Here is a 17,793-nt window from a genome sequence, read left to right on the forward strand (position 1 = left end):
GGGCTTAGAGGGCTCTCAGACAGCGGCAGGGGCAGCTCCTCCTCTTGGGGAGCAGAGGCAGCTGGGGGCCCCCCTCCCCGCGCCTGATTTTGTGGGAGACCATCCTAATCGCCCCTCTTCTGAGTTTACTAAATACTGAATTGGTTTTTTTGGTCTCCTTTTCATTGTAAATATCATGTATTGTAATTATAGAAAACAGCCTGTGACAGTTAAATGGTCTGTGTCCTGAGGAGTGGCCTTTGGTTCTATGTCAAGAGTTTCTTTATTTTCTGCCTAAGATTTGACACCCCGTTTGGAACCTGATATATGAAGCTATAGAATGTTTGTTCTTGTGAATTTCTTTGGTGTTAAGAACAAGCTTAAGGATTTTAGGCTTTCAGGGGCCGAATAGACAGTTGAAAGTGAAAGTGTTAGTTGCTCAGTCGTGTCCCACAACCCCATAGGCTGTAGGCCGCCAGACTCCTCTGCCCACGGAATTCTCCAGGCAAGAATACTGGAGTGGGGGAGTGGGTTGCCATTCCCTTCTCCAGGGGATCTTCCCGACCCAGGGCTGGAAACAGGTCTCCTGCACTGCAGGCAGATTCTGTACAGTCTGAACCACCTGCAGGTACATATATGTAAGAACCCTCCCTATGGTGGTTTAAATTTGAAGTTAAAAACCTTGATCTCACAAAAGCCCTGACCCCTGGGGCTTGGCTTCTTACTTCTGACATTTGATTGTGGCGTGAGATGGGCTGGCTTCGCTAGCGGGGGGCACTTTACTGACACCCTGAAAAGCTCACTAGTTCTGCCTGTACTGGTCATACCTGGGGATTCTTTGATGACGTGCAGAAGGCCGTAACTGACATGTGGACGGGTAGATGGTTTACACTGAGAAAATGCTTTAGAGTGGAAGCTGCCAGACCTTTTCTGAAAAACGGAAAGTTAGTTGCTCAGTCATTTCCGACTCTTTGCAACCCCATGGACTGTAGCCCGCCAAGCTCCTCTGTCCATGGGGGTTCTCCAGGCAAGAATACTGGAGTGGGTTGCCATTTGCTTCTCCAGGGGATCTTCCTGACCCAGGGATTGAACCTGGGTCTCCTGCATTGTAGGCAGAATCTTTACCATTTGAGCTATCAGGGAAGCCCTAAACCTTTTCTATAAAGGACCATAGAACTAATTTAGTCTTTGCAAATAATATATTGTTTTTGTTGTATGTCATTGTTTGTTTTACAACCTTTTAAAAAAACCTTTTAAATCAACCATATGAAATGATATGGTTAGCATGACCAACTCAATGGGCATGAATTTGAGCAAACTCTAGGAAATAGTGGAGGACAGGGGAGGCTGGCATGCTGCAGTCCTCGGGGTCGACAAGAGTCCGTCATGACTTATTGACTGAGCAAAAAAACACAAAAAAAATATGAAAACCGTTCTTAGTTTTGGGGTTGATGGGGCCCATGGGCTGCCAGCCTTGTTTTAGAATAAATCAGAGACAGTGTTTTCTGAGCAAAGAGAAAGAAGAAGAATTAAAGGAGAAGATTTACGGATGTCTGAATGGTAAGAATATCTTACCAGCTGTTGCTGAATTTCTGTGTGAGGTCATGACTTCCTAAAGCAGATGCCTTGGTGCTCGTTTTACTCATATTAGGTAGCTTTGCTTAGCAGCAGACTGGGCTGGGCCCCGGCTAGAGGCCCCATTATCTCAGCCTGAGTCACTCACCTTTCAGGTATCTCTTGGACAGCAAATCCAACTCCCATGTGACTCATGTTTTATTCCTGGGGTGTGTGTGGCAGGTCTTCGCTGTGCGCAGCATGAGCAGCAGCTGATGACAGCCATCCCCGAAGGAGTCGGCTTGGGCGACAAGTGTGCTTTTCCTGACTTCCTCGCTAGTGCACTGACTGGGTCTCAGTGAGTGCTGGTGGCCAGGTCATTCTCTGTTGTCCCTGGTTGGGGCAGTTGACATAAAGAAAGGGTTTGGGCTTGGTTCTTGGGTTTATTCCAGGGTGGCACTGGACTTGGAAACCTGCTCGACTAGCCAAGAACATTTGCTGCTTCCTGTTCTCGGCCTCGGAGAGTAACGCAAGGTCAAGTGAAAACAGGAATGCAGAAAGATGAGTGGAGAAAGCGCTGAACCCGAGACCTCGGTTCTAGCTGTGCCTTTGCCATTAGCTGTGTAGCCCTAGGCAAGTCATTTAATCCTTCTGGGCACAGCTTTGTTATTTGTAACACAAAGGAAAGAATGTCATGACCTACTTGTAAAAGTGACCAAAATTGTGTGGTGATTGTTTTGCAATTGCTTTATATTAAAATAATAATAAAAGTAAAAACATCTTCAGCACAAAACCAGAAGAGCGCACCATCCATTGATAAGGAACTTCCCTTAACATTCTTATGCTTTTCTTTTGTGTTCTTTTTCTTACACACGACCTTATTTTTCCCTCCTGAAATGGAATCTTACTTGATATGCTGTTTAGTAGCCTACTCTTAACACTTAGCTATATAACCTGTGTATTTTGTTTCAGTGATACTAAAAAATAGTGATTTTTTTTTTTTAAACTGACTGCTTTGTCCATTTGAATTGTGTTTGAGTGGTTAACGTTGACAGCTCTGAGGCAGGCCCTCTGTTCAAGCTAACCTTGAGGGTTTGGTGACAGTGGGAGTGGTTTTGTGGAGTAAACAAGAGGCTTATTTGGAGTGTTCCACACAATGGACTCTCCCCTCTCCTGTGGGAGCCACTGAGTGAGATGAGCTCGCAGATAATGGGTCCTTCCTTCCTGGCTGTTATGAATAAATAACAGTGTGACAGACTCACCCCCTAGTGGTGGTCGGCAGTACGAGTAGGAATCGTATCTCGGGTTAGGTATTTTTCTTTACCTTCAGTTGCTCTGTCTCTATTTCTTTTCTCAGTGGTTCGGCATCCCAAATGTGATGGTGGCCAGGAGTGTCGATTTTGAAAGAACTGCAAGTGTTGGCTTTAGAAATTGGAGACTAGAAATCCTGTCTCAGACCCATTAGTTGAGTAGCAAAGAGGACCTTGGGGTGAACTGTGCAAACTCCTGTTCACGCTTGTAGCTCGTCAGCACCAAAGCTAAGTCCTAAGTGAGGTAGCCCGACGTCCCCTACTGCTGTTACTCTCAAAACAGAGACTCTGTAAGAACCTCACTTTCTCTCTCTCTGTTTAAAAAATAGTTTCCAAAATAGGGTAAGGAGAGGCTTAAAGGTGAAATGTGTTTAAGAGTCTTACCCCATCAGCTGTTTTCTGTGTGTAAATGCCTCAAGAGAGCTGGTCTCAAACGTTGTTCGCTGATTTCTCTGCTGCCAAGTTCATTGGTTTCATTAACTCTGCTGTCTGAAGGTTTATTTCAGTGTTTATCTGGAGAACTTATTAGGTATCAGGTATCATTCAAGCACTAAGCAGTCAGGATTTGGATCTTTTTTGTGATCAACTGTCCAAATGTTTGTTGCTCCTCTAAGCTAGTAAACGTCACAGAAAAAAATGATAGCTCTATTCTAATTGCAGATGCCTTTAAAACGATTGTCTTATCTCATTAACAAAAATTGATCAGTATATTCTTTATGCAAAGGAGAGATGAGATCTAGTATACCAGAGCTGGGGTTCTTCCTTTCTTGAAGATGAGGGGTAATGGGAGCTCTCCAAAGAACCAGACATGACAGCTTGGTGTATTCTTTTTTCTCTCTCGGTCCTTCCAACACCGCAGGAGCTATGAAGACATGATTGGTGAGGAGGTGCCATCAGACCAGTACTACTGGGCTCCTCTGGCCCAGCACGAACGGGGGAGCCTGGCAAGCTTGGACAGCCTGCGCAAGGGCGGGCCCCCGCCCCCCAACTGGAGACAGCCGGAGCTGCCGGAGGTGATTGCCATGCTGGGCTACCGCCTGGACGCGGTCAAGTCCAACGCGGCCGCCTACCTGCAGCACTTGTGCTACCGCAACGACAAGGTGAAGACCGACGTCCGGAAGCTCAAGGGCATCCCAGTGCTGGTGGGATTGTTAGACCACCCCAAAAAGGAAGTGCACCTTGGAGCCTGTGGCGCTCTCAAGAATATCTCTTTTGGGCGTGACCAGGATAACAAGATCGCTATAAAAAACTGTGACGGCGTTCCTGCTCTCGTGCGCCTGCTCCGGAAGGCTCGAGACATGGACCTCACCGAAGTCATTACTGGTGAGTTCCAGGCCCGAGGGGAGCCTCTGGGTTTAGGGTCAGAGATTGTGCAGGCTTTTCCAGATTTTAAACACTGGAGTGGGTTGCCATTCCTTTCTCCAGGTGATCTTCCTGACCCAGGGATTGAACTTGGGTCTCCTGTACTGCAGGCAGATTCTTTACCGTCTGAGCCATCAGGGAAGTCTGATTTTAAAGCAGTGTTTGCTAATGTTTTAAACGCAGACGATTTCGCTTAAAATTCCAGATTCTTGGCTTCTGTTTTAAATGTACAGGAACTGCTAATAACGGACCTGTTTTACTACCCAGTAGTTGGTCTGAGGTGATGGGGGCATGTTCCATTAGTGTGTGTTGAACACAACTTTGTGGATCACAGTCAGCATTCCAAGAGAAAGGAAAAGAAATAGCACAGATCATTAGTTCTCAGTCGGGGGTGATCTTGCCCCCAGAGGACGTTTGCAGTGTCTGCAGGTATTCGGTTGTCATAACTTGGGGAGGTAGGTGGTGGGAGGGAGTGCTATTGGTATCTAATGAGTGAAGGCCTGAGATATACTCATTTAATGATGGGTGGGATAGCTCTCCACAAGGAAAATGATCTGGCCCAAAATGTCAGTGGTGGTGAGATTGAGAAATGGGTGTAGCGAGCCCAGAAAGTATTGCTTATAATAATTATTGTTTTATGAGGCCTTACTTCATGATGTGTGTATTTGTTTTGAGCCATAATGTAAAATATATTATCAGAAGTAGCAAACTAAAGCTTGAATATCATTACAAGGTATTTGGTCATTGGGGAAGACTGAGAAATGTTGGGAAAGGGGTTTCTCTTTGGCATTCTTCAGACATACTGTCTTGGTGCTGGAGAACTGTCTGATGAGTGGTCTCTGCCAGGAACCCTGTGGAATCTCTCATCCCATGACTCCATAAAAATGGAGATTGTGGACCACGCGCTGCACGCCTTGACGGATGAAGTGATCATTCCGCATTCAGGCTGGGAGCGGGAACCTGGCGAAGACTGTAAGCCACGCCACATCGAGTGGGAGTCTGTGCTCACCAACACAGCTGGCTGCCTCAGGTACCAGGAGGGCTGGGAGCGCGTGAAGACTGAGCTCTTAAAGACTAACTTAAGTTGCTTTCAAAGCACGTTTAAGTCCCATAGTCTGTCATCCAGGCTCCATTCCTGTTTGTATTGCGTACCATGACCCCATCCTCTGTTTCTGCCTGTTGCTACCCGCTTGCATACCATATATGCCTTGTATGGTTTACTTGCGGTTCCCACACATCTTCCTCACTTCTGTGCCTCTTTGACTTTGTTAATATAATTTGTTCAAAACCAACAGTGTAAGGCCGTTGTCTAGTCCTGGGCTTGTGTGTGTCTGTGTCTTTAATTATTTGTATTTCAAGTCGGCCTGTGATAAATGCAGCAAATGGATACAGCATACTGGAAGGAGAGCGTGGGGAAGAGTCCTTCCCCTGTCTGCAGGGTAGATCTGCTTATTTATCTTTTGAGGCCTGACTCAGGTGTTTTTATTCCATGAAAGTTCTCCTGAGTTCTTTCTCTTGTATCCTATAAATGTGCAGTACATTCTTTCTCTCTTTGGAACATTCTCCTGTGTGCCCTGTCCCCATTCTCCATTTGTACTTTCACGTGAGCAGTATCTGTTCTGTCTTAGGTTATTGCTGTTGGTGTACTTTATCTATGCACCCCCTTCCCTGGCCTGAAAGCAGGAACTTCAACTTTCTCTCAGCTCTGGTGCCTCCCCTATAACAGATGCTCTTTATTTGTTACAGTGGAAAGGTAGTAAGGAGGCTTGTAGAGACAGGGGTACTAAGAGAGGGTTTCTGAAGTTCAGTCATCTTGAAGCTTCCCCTTTTCCCCTCAGGAATGTCAGCTCGGAGAGGAGTGAAGCGCGCCGGAAACTTCGGGAGTGTGATGGGTTGGTGGATGCTCTCATTTTCATCGTCCAGGCTGAGATTGGACAGAAAGATTCGGATAGCAAGGTAGGTTAGTGGGTAGGCACCCATAAGACAGACTTTCAAATAGCGCTAGATACCTGTACTGGCCTCCCCGTCCTTAAAGTGGGTGTTCGCCTTAGAAGAAAACCGTTTCCCTGAGAATTTCCTCTGCCTACGTATTTTAAGGCTGTTTAGCCGTACTTGCATTTTTTTCTAATTGGGGAAAAGTCCGTGTGCCGTGGAGTTTTATGTCACACAGCAAAGGGCAGCAGAGACCTTTGTTAGCCTGGGGCTGAAAGGATCCTGAGAAGCCTGGGGGCACTGAAGAGGCATGATGAGAGAGAATGAGTTGAGCTATGCTTTTGAGGATCACTGTTTCTATACCTGAATCATGGAAGCATGTACGTGCTAGAAAATCACTTGTCATTCTGTTCTCTCACTGGACCTTTTATTTTGTGATCCCAAGCTTGTGGAGAACTGTGTTTGCCTCCTTCGGAACCTGTCGTATCAAGTTCACCGGGAGATCCCACAAGCAGAGCGTTACCAGGAGGCACCTCCCAACGTCGCCAACAATACCGGGCCGCACGCTGCCAGCTGCTTTGGGGCCAAAAAAGGCAAAGGTGAGGCTTGCTTCCCTGTCCCCTGCTCGCTCGGGCAGGCCGGGGAGAGGAAGGTGCTTCCAGCTGTGCGTGTGGGACGCTTGCTGAGCAGCGCTGGGAGCTGCCCAGTCAGGGCTGTGTCTGCCGCTGCGTCCGCTGTGCCGTGAGCTTCACGCTGCGGGTGGTGGTGGTGGGGGGCGGTGTCAGCACCGGTAGCTGGGCAGTGAAGGCTGAGGACCCAGCTGGTCTGGGGCCTTCTCCCTGCTCCTCCTCTGTTTCCTGGGTTTGTCTTCTCCTCTGTGCTTCCCCGCTTATTTTCCCGTGACCCTGTTGACATCTCTCTCCTGCGTTTTTCTTCCTTCATTTCTCTCCTCTCCTTTCCACCTTGGGTGACGCACTGGAAGATGAGTGGTTCTCCAGAGGTGAGTGGAATCTTTTAAGGTGCTTGCCTACCTCTAATTTGCATGTTTGGGTTTTAGCTTCCCTGACATTTCCTTGCCTAACCCTTCCCTGTGGATGCATGTAGGAAAATTCATTTGAGGAAGGCCACTGAAACGGGCCGTGCTCTGCTGAGCGCATGGCTCACAGCACGCTGTTTCTGGGCAGCAGCCCCTGTTACCAGGACTGAGGCCGGTAGCAGCAGCAGCAGCCACCCTTACCTCGCCCAGCTGCTGCCTGTGTGCTGTTCTTGTTTCTGGGACAAGCTGGGGATCCTGTCTTTTCTCCTTTGTTGTTTTGTCTTATGCTCCTCTTGATGCATCTCTGATGGAAGATTCTGAGCGAAGAATAAAGAATATACTGAGTGGACTCTTCCCTTTCTTAAACTTTTTATCTTTCTCCCCCCACTTTCTTTTTTAAATTTCCAAAGGGAAAAAACCCACAGAGGAGCCAACAAATGATACAGTGGATTTCCCTAAAAGAACTAGTCCTGCTCGAGGTAAGTTATCTTTTTCTTCTCAGGCTCCATGGTTCTCGTAAACATCATCCACAGATAAGTGTTTGGCAGCCTACCAGTAGGTTATATAGTGCGTTCACTGTTCTGTCCCCCTGACTTAAGGAATTTGAAGTGATGATTAAAGTATTTGGAAATTTTTAATACTATAACAGTGACTTTCAGAGGACTTCTTGTTATGTCAGTTATTCAGATTATTTGAGGGTAAGGACCTGATGGTAGTCTAGACCAGGAACTTTTTATGTTTATCGATATAGTGAGTCCAAAATTCACAGCTCTCCATGGATATTAAAATGTAGATGTTGTTAAATCTGTGAGAGACCCTTTGACTTAATCATAGTTAAGGTGAGCAGAATGACTCAGTTAAGTTAGAAATAATTCATTTGAAATGAGGAATCTTTAACTCTTAAATGCTATCGATGAGGAAATGAATCCCTTGAGTGCTGGGCAAGGCCAAAGAACTGTGGCTAGGGAAGAGACTAGGAAGGAGAGAGGAATTGCGTATGAGTTGATATCTGTTCTGCTTTTGCCAAGGATGAATTATCCTTGAGAAGGCATGTAGTCCAATCTGAGTCTGCTCTTGGGTGGGCGCGGGTGTTCAGAGACCCTGCTGGTACAGGAGCAGAAGCCCATCGACCCAGAGCCAGTCGCGACGCTGGGCTGTGGCCAGCCAGAGCCCGCTGTGTAGGCACTGCTAAGCACGCTCTGCCTGCTTGCCCTTTCTTGTGCAGGCTATGAGCTGTTATTCCAGCCGGAGGTGGTTCGGATATACATATCACTTCTCAAAGAGAGCAAGAATCCCGCCATCCTAGAAGCCTCAGCCGGGGCCATCCAGAACTTGTGTGCTGGGCGCTGGACGGTGAGAACCTTACACAAAGCTGATTCAGGGGTGGAAGGACTCAGCTTACTCGTCTGCTGTCCTTTGTAATCTGTTCTGCCTCTTTCCACGTGCTGCTTGTAGTATGGTCGATACATCCGCTCAGCTCTTCGTCAAGAGAAAGCTCTTTCCGCCATTGCTGACCTCTTGACCAGTGAACACGAGAGGGTCGTGAGAGCTGCGTCTGGAGCCCTGAGAAACCTGGCTGTGGATGCTCGCAACAGAGAGTTAATCGGTAAGGGGCTGGCTATTAGCCGCCACCCAGCGTCTGGCAGAGCGCCTTTCACTCAGCAGGCACTAACTCTGTCTGTGGAAACAGCTGAGGAAGAATCCTGGCCCTCCATAGTTTGTGAATCTGGGGCATTAGAGAGGGTTATATTTTAATGGTTCTTGGAAAGAGAAGAGGTGATGACTCTTCAAAAGTGGAAAAATAGTATCTTATTTGTAGAGCATTGTACTTTGTTACTAGGGATTGTTAAGCATATCTGTGTGTTCTCATTTAAATGTCACCATTTTACAAAGGTACTTTTTCTTGTTTTTCTTTTTTTTCAATAGAACAAGAAAACTGAGAGTCAGGACATTAAGTAATTTCTCCAGAGTTAATAAAACAGAGCCCAGTTTTTGTTTTTGTAAAATTCACAATGACTGTCCTATTAAACGGTAGTAATCAGTATACCATTTTCATGAAGATATCTGACTGGACTCTGTAGCATATTTGACATAACGTATCCAGATTGTTTTAGCGTGGCTGAAGGAGAGAATAAGCAGACAGATAGGAAGGACAGTGCGTTCGTGGCTGTCCGGCCCTTTGCCCCTCTGCAGTGTCGTCCTGCAGGAGCCCGAGGCTGGTTCTCACGGACGGTCCCTGTGCTTGATGCGGTCAGCGCAGCGCGCGCTGGGCTCCTCAGACTCTCCCTGTGTATATGCCTCCCGTCTTACCGCTGTAGGTAAACATGCCATTCCTAACTTGGTCAAGAATCTGCCAGGAGGGCAGCAGAGCTCTTCCCAGAATTTCTCTGAGGACACTGTGGTCTCTATTCTGAACACCATCAACGAAGTTATCGCTGAGAACTTGGAGGCTGCCAAAAAGCTCCGGGAGACCCAGGGTATTGAGAAGCTGGTTTTGATCAACAAATCAGGGTGAGATTAATTAACACTTAACCATCCCAGCTGGGAGCATGTGAATACGGGCTAGGGGGCTGGGGAGGGACTTTCCCCTGTTGATTTCCCCTTATTTACATGTAAAGAGTGAAGGAGGTACTGCTTTTTTTTCTGTCTTAATGATTGATAAGACTCTTCCATCAGACAGTTTTTTTTACTGTTTGAGTTAAAATACAGCACTCGGTGAATACCTGATCTTGCCCATTTGGGGACTTATATTCTTATGTTACATTGTACTAGGAAGGACAGGTTCTCAGCTTCTTTCCTGGTCTTACATTCAAATTCCATCTGGTGTTATTTCCCTAAAAGGAACCGTTCAGAAAAAGAAGTTCGAGCAGCCGCGCTTGTATTGCAGACAATCTGGGGATATAAGGAACTGCGGAAGCCACTGGAAAAAGAAGGATGGAAGAAATCAGACTTTCAGGTAGAGTGACTTGGGACCGAGGCTTTCACCTTTCTCCCCTTGGTTTCAGGTGATGCTTCTGTCTTTGGTTCTTCTGTTTCACTGTCACACTGAGTCGACTTTTGACCCACGTCTCTGTGTGTAAAGAAGTCATTTATTTTCTTTTCCCCCCAAATGGCGCCTGAAGCAGTCTTGGTCTTGCGCTGTGTCGTAGCGCAGCGTGTGTCGTAGCGCAGCGTAAATGCTGCTGGCAGTGTTGAACGGTGGCCTTTGGGCTCTTCTCCAAATCTGTCTCAGCCCTTGGAAGGAGTCTGCCGTTTTCTGAGACTGTATTTCCTTTTGATAGTGTGAGTGTTTGGTGCCTTTGTAATCGGTCAGAAACACAAGTCAAAGCCCTAATGTCCTGCTTTGTTTCACTATGTGGGTGTTTACTTAGCCCTTGTGAGTCAGCTTTTGGTAAGAACTGTATTTGGGAATAAGGCCCTGAAACTCCGAGCCCATTAGGGAGTAGGACATGGGTGAATTCGGTCCTCTGTGACGTCACTGCATTTTATGTCTGCCTCCAGGTGAATCTGAACAATGCTTCTCGAAGCCAGAGCAGTCACTCCTATGATGACAGCACGCTCCCTCTCATTGACCGGAGCCAGAAGTCAGGTACAGGGTCTAGGGGACGCACCTCTGCTTTATTCCACCTCTGCTCTTCTCTCGTGGGCCTGCTATCTGACTAAATACGATACGTATTGTTTTCTGAACAAGCTTGTCTTTTGGTGGAGGAGAGTTATACTTCACCGCAGGATTGTAGCACGGAACTTTAGAAACTAAGAGCGTGTCAGAAGATGAGAGAGTTAGCCTGGGTGTGACCCCCCAGCTTTGCCTGTGGACTTCAGATGACCGGAGAGTGAACCCTGCTGTTTTCTCTACTTACGTTATAAATTTAAGATGTGCAGCGTAATGATTTGACATATGTATATAGAGAGCCCCGATTTAACGATGGTTTGATCTGTGATTTTTCAACTTGGTGGTGGTGCAGAAGTGATGTGCGTTCAGTAGAAACCACACTTCAGGTTGAGTTCTGACCTCTTCCCTGGCCGGTGAGACACCGCGGGCCACTCTCACACGGGCAGCAGCGGCGTCAGCCACAGAGCCCAGTCAGCCGTGCGGTCAGGAGCGCGGGCGGAAACCGAAAACCGAGAACCGCTCTGTGCCCAGACAGCTGTTCCGCCGTTCGCTTTAAGTGCCGTTTTCAGTGTATCATCTTGTGAGATAGTCGGCGCTTTATCGTCAGGTAGGCTCTGTTAGATGATTTTGCCCACCTGTAGACTGATGTAAGGATTGTGAACACGTGTAGGCTGGGCTAAGCTATGACGTTCTGTCAGCCTAACGGTAGGTTTATCAGGATGTAACCCTATCATCAGTCTAAGGGAGATCTGAATATTGCAAAAGGATTATTCTTCCCTCTTAAATTTTCATATAATACCAAGTAGTATATGTTTACTGTTGAAAAATTAGAAAATAATAGGCAAACCAGGAAAGGGACAGCAACAAACACCACTCACTTCTGTCATTCAGAGATGACTCTGCTATTCCGGATTATATCTGAAATACTGCCGTGTGCGCAAACACGTTTTCTTCAAAAGACAAACCATATATTTTGTTTTGTAAAGTGATTTTCACTTGTGTCTTTTATAATCCTTATTGTCTTAATGACACTGGGATTTTGCCTGAGATGTGGTCTGAGGATCATCAAATCTGTTGACATTTGTGCTGACGGTACAGAAGCATGGACGGTGCTTGCTTCATTGCTGGGGGCTGAGCATAAACCGGGGTGGTGACACCAAGCCAAGCCCGCTGCCGTCGTCTTTGTTGCCATGTGCTTGCCGTTCCGAGAAGAGCCAGTTTGGGGAGGGTGGGGGAGAAAGCCCGTCTCCCTTAAGAATGTAGTTGATGGAGCTGTGACAGTTACTGATTTTATTGTTTCTGTCCTTGAGTGCTCTTTAATACTCTGCACTGATACGGGGGTACCCGTGGCACCCTGTGGCGCACCAAAGCCTGATGGTTATCTTGAGGGGGAGCACTTGTGCTGTCGTTTGAGTTACTAGGTGCAGTAAGCCACTGGTTGTTTTTTTTTGGAAACACCATTTTTACTTAAAAATGACAGACATTTTCTTGAAAATGAATGCAGAGAGCAGTTTGGGAAAAAGTAACTGACAAGTACTTGCTGCCTAAATTTTCAAGTGAAAATTTTAATTTTGGAAGACTTGTATGTCACTGTGAGCCTGATAAAATCCCAATACGTAATATACTTTTTGATGAAATTTTTGATGATTTTAGTGAGCGTGATTTTTTTGATATATCATGAAATGTGTTAACTTTAGAAGATCTGCGTAACTCTGTGAACCAGTATATTTTCCAGGTGACCAGTGCATGATTTTCAAAATCACACAGGGTTAATTGATCCATTCAAAGTACAAAACAGACCAGTGGGTTTTAATTTAACAGAAGATGAAGAGAGCATTGGTTTGGATTCAGATTGCACATTGTTCTGACCTTAAAGAAAACTCTACTTGTTGAGTATTAGTATACTATCAAAGAATAGTCACCATCATCTGAAAACACTTAAAATTCTCCTCCCTTTTCCAACTCCTTATCTGTGTGAGGCTGGATTTTCTTCCTACAGTTCATCCAAAATAACATCCCAACAGATTGAATTACAGAGGCAAATATGGGACTCTAGCTACCTTCTCTTAGGCCAGTTTTAAAGATGTGCAAAAACGTAAAACAATGCTTTTTTTAAAAAATTAAAAGTATGATTTATGTTAACATGGAATAGGTTTATTGTTATTTTTAAATGAAATGAATATTTAAAATTTCTTCACACCATAACTGTTAATACAAGTAACCTGCACCAATGAACACTCTTTGGATCCTCATAATTTCTAAGAATATAAAGGGGCTTTGAGACCAAATAGTTTGAAGCCCGCTGGCTTAGAGTGAATGGTTTCTTATATTAGAGTCTGTAGGAGAGGGATCTCTTTTATTTAGAGCTTGGCACTTGTGGGTGGTGCTCAGTAAAAATTTGATGAGAGGGAGCGGGGAGGAAAGACGACTGAGAGCGCTTTTTATGATGAGTGTGAATTTTGAAGAGTTGGTTTTTGACCTGGATAACTTTCTGACTCTCTATAGATAAGAAACCTGATCGGGAAGAAATTCAGATGAGCAGTATGGGATCAAACACGAAATCATTAGGTAGGTGATTGATTGGTGCCTAAGCCTGTGGAGGAGCAGGTCACTGGGCCGAGGACTGTCCGGCGCTGCGCTTCTCTGCAGCAGCCTCGGTTTGCCGTCCTCAAGAGTGCTGGCTGCACACTGCACTGGAAGGGTTCGAAGGCGTTTAGTAAAACCTGATCTGTTTACCTTTCCCTACATTTCCAAATGTTCAGAGGTTAAAAAAAACCGCTTTATGCCTCTGCATCACCACAGAATCTTCTGTGTCCCTGAACTGCGCTCACGGCCTTTCGCAGTCTGCCGCCGGGTCTCTGCCGCCCTGCTCTCCGTGTCCTCTGTCTCAGCCCACCTAGTCCCCTTGCTGTCCTATCTCTCCACTCCTTACTCTCTTTATTTTGCTCTTGTAATACCTCCTGTTGGAATGCCCTTCCCAACGGCTTTCTAAATTGTCTTCATCCCTAAAGGCTTGGCTGAAGTCCTGTCTTCTTTGTTAGGCCTTGCCTGACTATTGCAGCTCACCTCACCTCACTGTCTTCTCCTAATTCCAGTACTCTGCATAGACAGATCTCCTCAGTTTAGCTTTATTATTACTTGTGGTATATATTGCCCTCCTGGTTAGATATAAGTTTTTTATGTCAAGGACTGCCAGACCCTAATGCCTTTCTGGGGCATTTGGTAAAGTTCAGTGTCCAGAGGTGCCAGATTCCCATTTGTCTACTTAATGCGTATTTTACACTAGAGGGGAGCACCATGTCTCTGTGTACATTTTTTTCTTTCCTTTTTTGTAAACTAGATAACAGCTATTCCATGCTGAATGAGAGAGGGGACCACAGCAGAACACTGGATCGATCTGCAGATCTGGGCGAGACGGAGCCGCTGAAGGGGGCGCCCCTGATGGTAAATCCTCTTCATGGGCTGTGTCCTGCTAAGGCCAGCTCTGTTTTGAAGCCTGCATGTTCTGTGAATTAGGAAAAAAGTCTGTAATTAAAGATAGCATCCTTTTCTTGAAGCATTTTTTTTTAGGGAAAAAGTAGGACTTTTGATTCACGTTGAGATTTCTTGGGCCATAATTCTACAGTGGTCGAGATGGGAGAAGCAAGGTTGTTGTGAATGTATTGCGTGTATGACTAACGCCGACTGATCTATCCTCACAGTACTCGTTTTCTATTCCTGCCTTTTCTCGAAAATCTTGCCGTTCCCTTACGACGATTGGCCTCGTTTTGTTTGAGTTTACAGATGTGGGGGCTTTCCCTGGGTCTGGCACTCATTCGTGAGGTTCCTGTTTTCTTACTCTCCTACTAACAAATCGCATGTGTTCACAGCAGGACGAGGGGCAGGAACCTCTGGAGGAAGAGTTGGATGTGTTGTTTGTGGATGATGAGGGGTACCCCATGTCTCACCCCCCCATGGTATGTCCTCTAGCCACCCCCAAGGTCATCCCCCAGGGATGAGGACCCTGTGTGCCAGCAGTTTGCCAATCATGCCAGTCTGATCACTCTCAGCCACGTGGGGCTTAGGGGCGCTGCTTCTGTGATTGTCACCTCTTGAGAGGCCACTAGTGATCTGATTTTCCATTTACGCCACATCCTTCCCTCCAGATTTGTTCAGCTGTCTTTTGGTTCTCCTTATTCCCAACTGTGCTAACATGTCTTTTCTTTTTTTCCCTACAGCAGAAGATTTAGCACCACTCTATCCGCTGCATCTGGGCTTATAATATATGTACTTTTATTTTTTGGTGGTGAAATGGACTGATGATTTTCCCTTTCTTCGCTGGACTGTTGTGCCAACTGCCAGGCTGCCTCCTGCCCTGATGGCCCTAAGTGGCTGCCTTCTTTCCATCAACTCCTAACGTCTTCCAGTGAAGCTTAATTATCCCTCTTCCCTCCTCCAGACCCTTCCAGTCACTCCCAAGAAGCCTGACTCAGTTACAGACATATCTTGAGAAACTGCTGCAGATTAGCTCTTTTTGCCAGCTCTCCCTGGAAATCTTGGCCTTGTGTGGAGGGAGGGAGGAAGTGGGACTCTTCACTGGAAGCCTTGGGAAGAACCGGAAGTTACATGCTATACATGCCGTGTCCAGCAGTCTGATAAACTGATGATTCTTAATCAAGATTTTTGTTTTCCTGGTGGGGAAGGGACCTTTTTTTAAATTTTTTTTTTTTTTTTGAGAATGGAAAGTGTGAGCTCTTCTTTTATTCCTAATGACTATTTTTGAAGCAAAGAAGGCCGGCAGCATTGGCACATCCCGCTTGGCAAGGGCCCTTGAGTAAGTGGAGGTTTCCTAGAGGGGAGAGTAGGACGCCTCGCCCTTCTCCTCTCCAGGGCCGGGCCATCCAAGGACCTGCAGCCCCCATCTCTTCCCCAAGCCCCCTGCCAACCCCGGCTGCCGCTGCTGCCCCTGCCGAGGCCGCCCTGAACCCTCCTCCCCCAGTCCGTGGTAATGTCGGCTGACTCGGTCTGGCCCTTTGCAAGAGGCTGTAGAAAGAGGAGAATGTGTCAAGGAAGACTTTTTTGGGTGTGAAGGAGCAGAAAGATGTCTTCTGGGGAGGAGAAGAGCCTCTGGGAGGAGCTAGTAGGAATGTACATGATTTATTTAGTCTGAAACTGGCAGGAAGCTTCCCCGCTGGCTCCCCCCACCCTGCTTTCTCCTCGCCTCACCCCTGCAGCCCTGCCCTGCCCCCGCCTCCCCCCTGGACTGGCTGGCTGACTAAAGGACGAGATGTACATACTCCTGCCCCCTCTGCCCTGAAAAGGTGGGGTTCGCCCCTGGCTCTGCCTCCTCTTTGTGCCTTTGGCCTGGGGTGCATCTCCTCCTTCCCTTCCATGTGCCTTTCTTTGCCTCTGCAGTCTCATTTCTCATGATTTTGCAAATTATACTTTGTTGCTTTCTGACCTACTGTTGGCCCCAAATAGCAGAAAGAGGAGAGGGGACCTAGAGACCCTCCATCTCTCCACTGGGAATTGGAACAGCCTCTGATTTTAGCCATAGAAGGTTTTTGCTCAACTGTATATGTTGGGGTTTTGCAAAAGTCCTGTTCTGATGAGTCTCCAGATGAGGTTGGTTGCCCAGGATCACCTTCATCTCTGAAGGGGTTACAGGGAAGGCGTGTCCATCCCCGCCTCCCGCCCCGGCCCCGCCCCGCTCCTTCCCTCATCCAGTTAGTGTATATTTGCAGGTTGTGCTAGAGGAATCAGCTGCTATGTGGTTGATTTTTTTTTTTTTTTAAACCCTGTCCCTTATTTACTTTTTACTCCTTCCCTCAATCTAAAAGCTGTTCAAATGCAACTGGAAATCTTTATTCTCCTCCCTCCCCCTTCCCTAATATATTGAGGCTTTGGGGTAGGAGAAAAGTGCACAACCCACCACCCTCCTCCCCCCTTTCCCTAAGCATTACAGTTCCTTACTTACCCCTTTGCCTCCTCACACTACTTGCCACTCCTTTTCTGGCAAAAAGGAGCCTGTTCCCTCTGTGGCTCAGTGGACTGCACAGGGGAGACCGCCCCGCCCAGGCCCGGCTCCACTCTTGGTTTCTCTCATCTTCTGCTCCTTTCCTGGTGCTCTTCTTGTCGGTGGGGTGTGGGTAACAGAACAGCCATAGGCTTTGGGGACCTTTAACTGTTTTTTCCTTTTCATTTATAAAAACACTAAACATTCAATTTCAGAGAACCAAAAATCCCACCTTCCCACCGAACACTACTAAGGGGCATGTCTTCTGCTCCATTCCTTTTCTGTTTTTCTTTCTCTCTTGTTAATGCTTTTAAAAACAAATGAGTTTTTTATATAAATAAAGTTTTTAAAGTGTGTATGTGGGGGGTCTGTGTCATTTCTTCACTTTAAGCTGTATCTCTTCTCTCCTGTTCATCTTGATTACTTCATTATATGTCAGTGTCCTTTTTCTCTCCAGAGCACCCAGAAGGGGATTGTACCAGGATGGATTTATTTTGAGCCCAATCCCAGCTCTTAACAAGGAACATTCTTTTAATTATATATGAAACACTTTTCCTCTGAAGAATCTTAAAAATTAAATGTAGAGTATGGGAAGCTTATTGCTTAACTTACAGATCGGAAACTGAAGTATAAAGAATTAATACATTTCTTAGTCACTGGAATTCTTTTGTGACATCTGACAAAACTAATGTTGAATAAAGCTCTGCAATACATGACCGTCTTGAACATATTTATGAGTAGAAGATTAGAAGCTACCAACTCCAGCTGTCATCCTAACAAGTATGGAAATGTAGAATTAAAAGGCTCACTGGGCCATGAGGTTGCTTCTCGGGCTGTCTGCCATCCTTTAGTAAGATGGTCAGGGGCAGGCCTGTCTCTTCCTCCATGTCCTACCAAGTAACATGTGGGTGGGTAGCAAATGCTCAGATCACCAGGGGTTGTCTATACTGTAGAGGCCAAGGATTAAGGCCTCCGGAAAGGGGCCTTGTCACCTTGTTAAGATGAGAATTGA

At 46.4% G+C, this 17,793-nt stretch overlaps 1 protein-coding gene across 9 annotated transcripts in view; it reads left to right on the forward strand.

Moving 5' to 3' along the window:
- CTNND1 (catenin delta 1) overlaps positions 1 to 17,494 on the forward strand; it is a 45,722-nt gene extending 28,228 nt beyond the window's left edge. For 4 of the 9 annotated variants that reach the window (XM_043481640.1, XM_043481647.1, XM_043481648.1 and 1 more), the window contains 15 exons: positions 3,703 to 4,166; positions 5,052 to 5,235; positions 6,044 to 6,161; positions 6,583 to 6,736; positions 7,120 to 7,137; positions 7,584 to 7,652; positions 8,399 to 8,526; positions 8,629 to 8,779; positions 9,492 to 9,684; positions 10,015 to 10,129; positions 10,675 to 10,762; positions 13,292 to 13,354; positions 14,127 to 14,230; positions 14,656 to 14,742; positions 15,004 to 17,494. In XM_043481640.1, coding sequence (XP_043337575.1) covers positions 3,703 to 4,166; positions 5,052 to 5,235; positions 6,044 to 6,161; positions 6,583 to 6,736; positions 7,120 to 7,137; positions 7,584 to 7,652; positions 8,399 to 8,526; positions 8,629 to 8,779; positions 9,492 to 9,684; positions 10,015 to 10,129; positions 10,675 to 10,762; positions 13,292 to 13,354; positions 14,127 to 14,230; positions 14,656 to 14,742; positions 15,004 to 15,015 — 1,948 coding nt within the window. In that variant the 3' untranslated portion in view covers positions 15,016 to 17,494. The remainder of the gene's footprint in view (positions 1 to 3,702; positions 4,167 to 5,051; positions 5,236 to 6,043; positions 6,162 to 6,582; positions 6,737 to 7,119; positions 7,138 to 7,583; positions 7,653 to 8,398; positions 8,527 to 8,628; positions 8,780 to 9,491; positions 9,685 to 10,014; positions 10,130 to 10,674; positions 10,763 to 13,291; positions 13,355 to 14,126; positions 14,231 to 14,655; positions 14,743 to 15,003) is intronic. The other 5 variants (XM_043481642.1, XM_043481643.1, XM_043481644.1 and 2 more) reach the window with 5 other exon arrangements.
- Positions 17,495 to 17,793: the final 299 nt, after the last annotated feature.

This window comes from Cervus canadensis, chromosome 11 (genome assembly GCF_019320065.1).
Source record: "Cervus canadensis isolate Bull #8, Minnesota chromosome 11, ASM1932006v1, whole genome shotgun sequence".
NCBI classification, from domain to species: domain Eukaryota; kingdom Metazoa; phylum Chordata; class Mammalia; order Artiodactyla; family Cervidae; genus Cervus; species Cervus canadensis.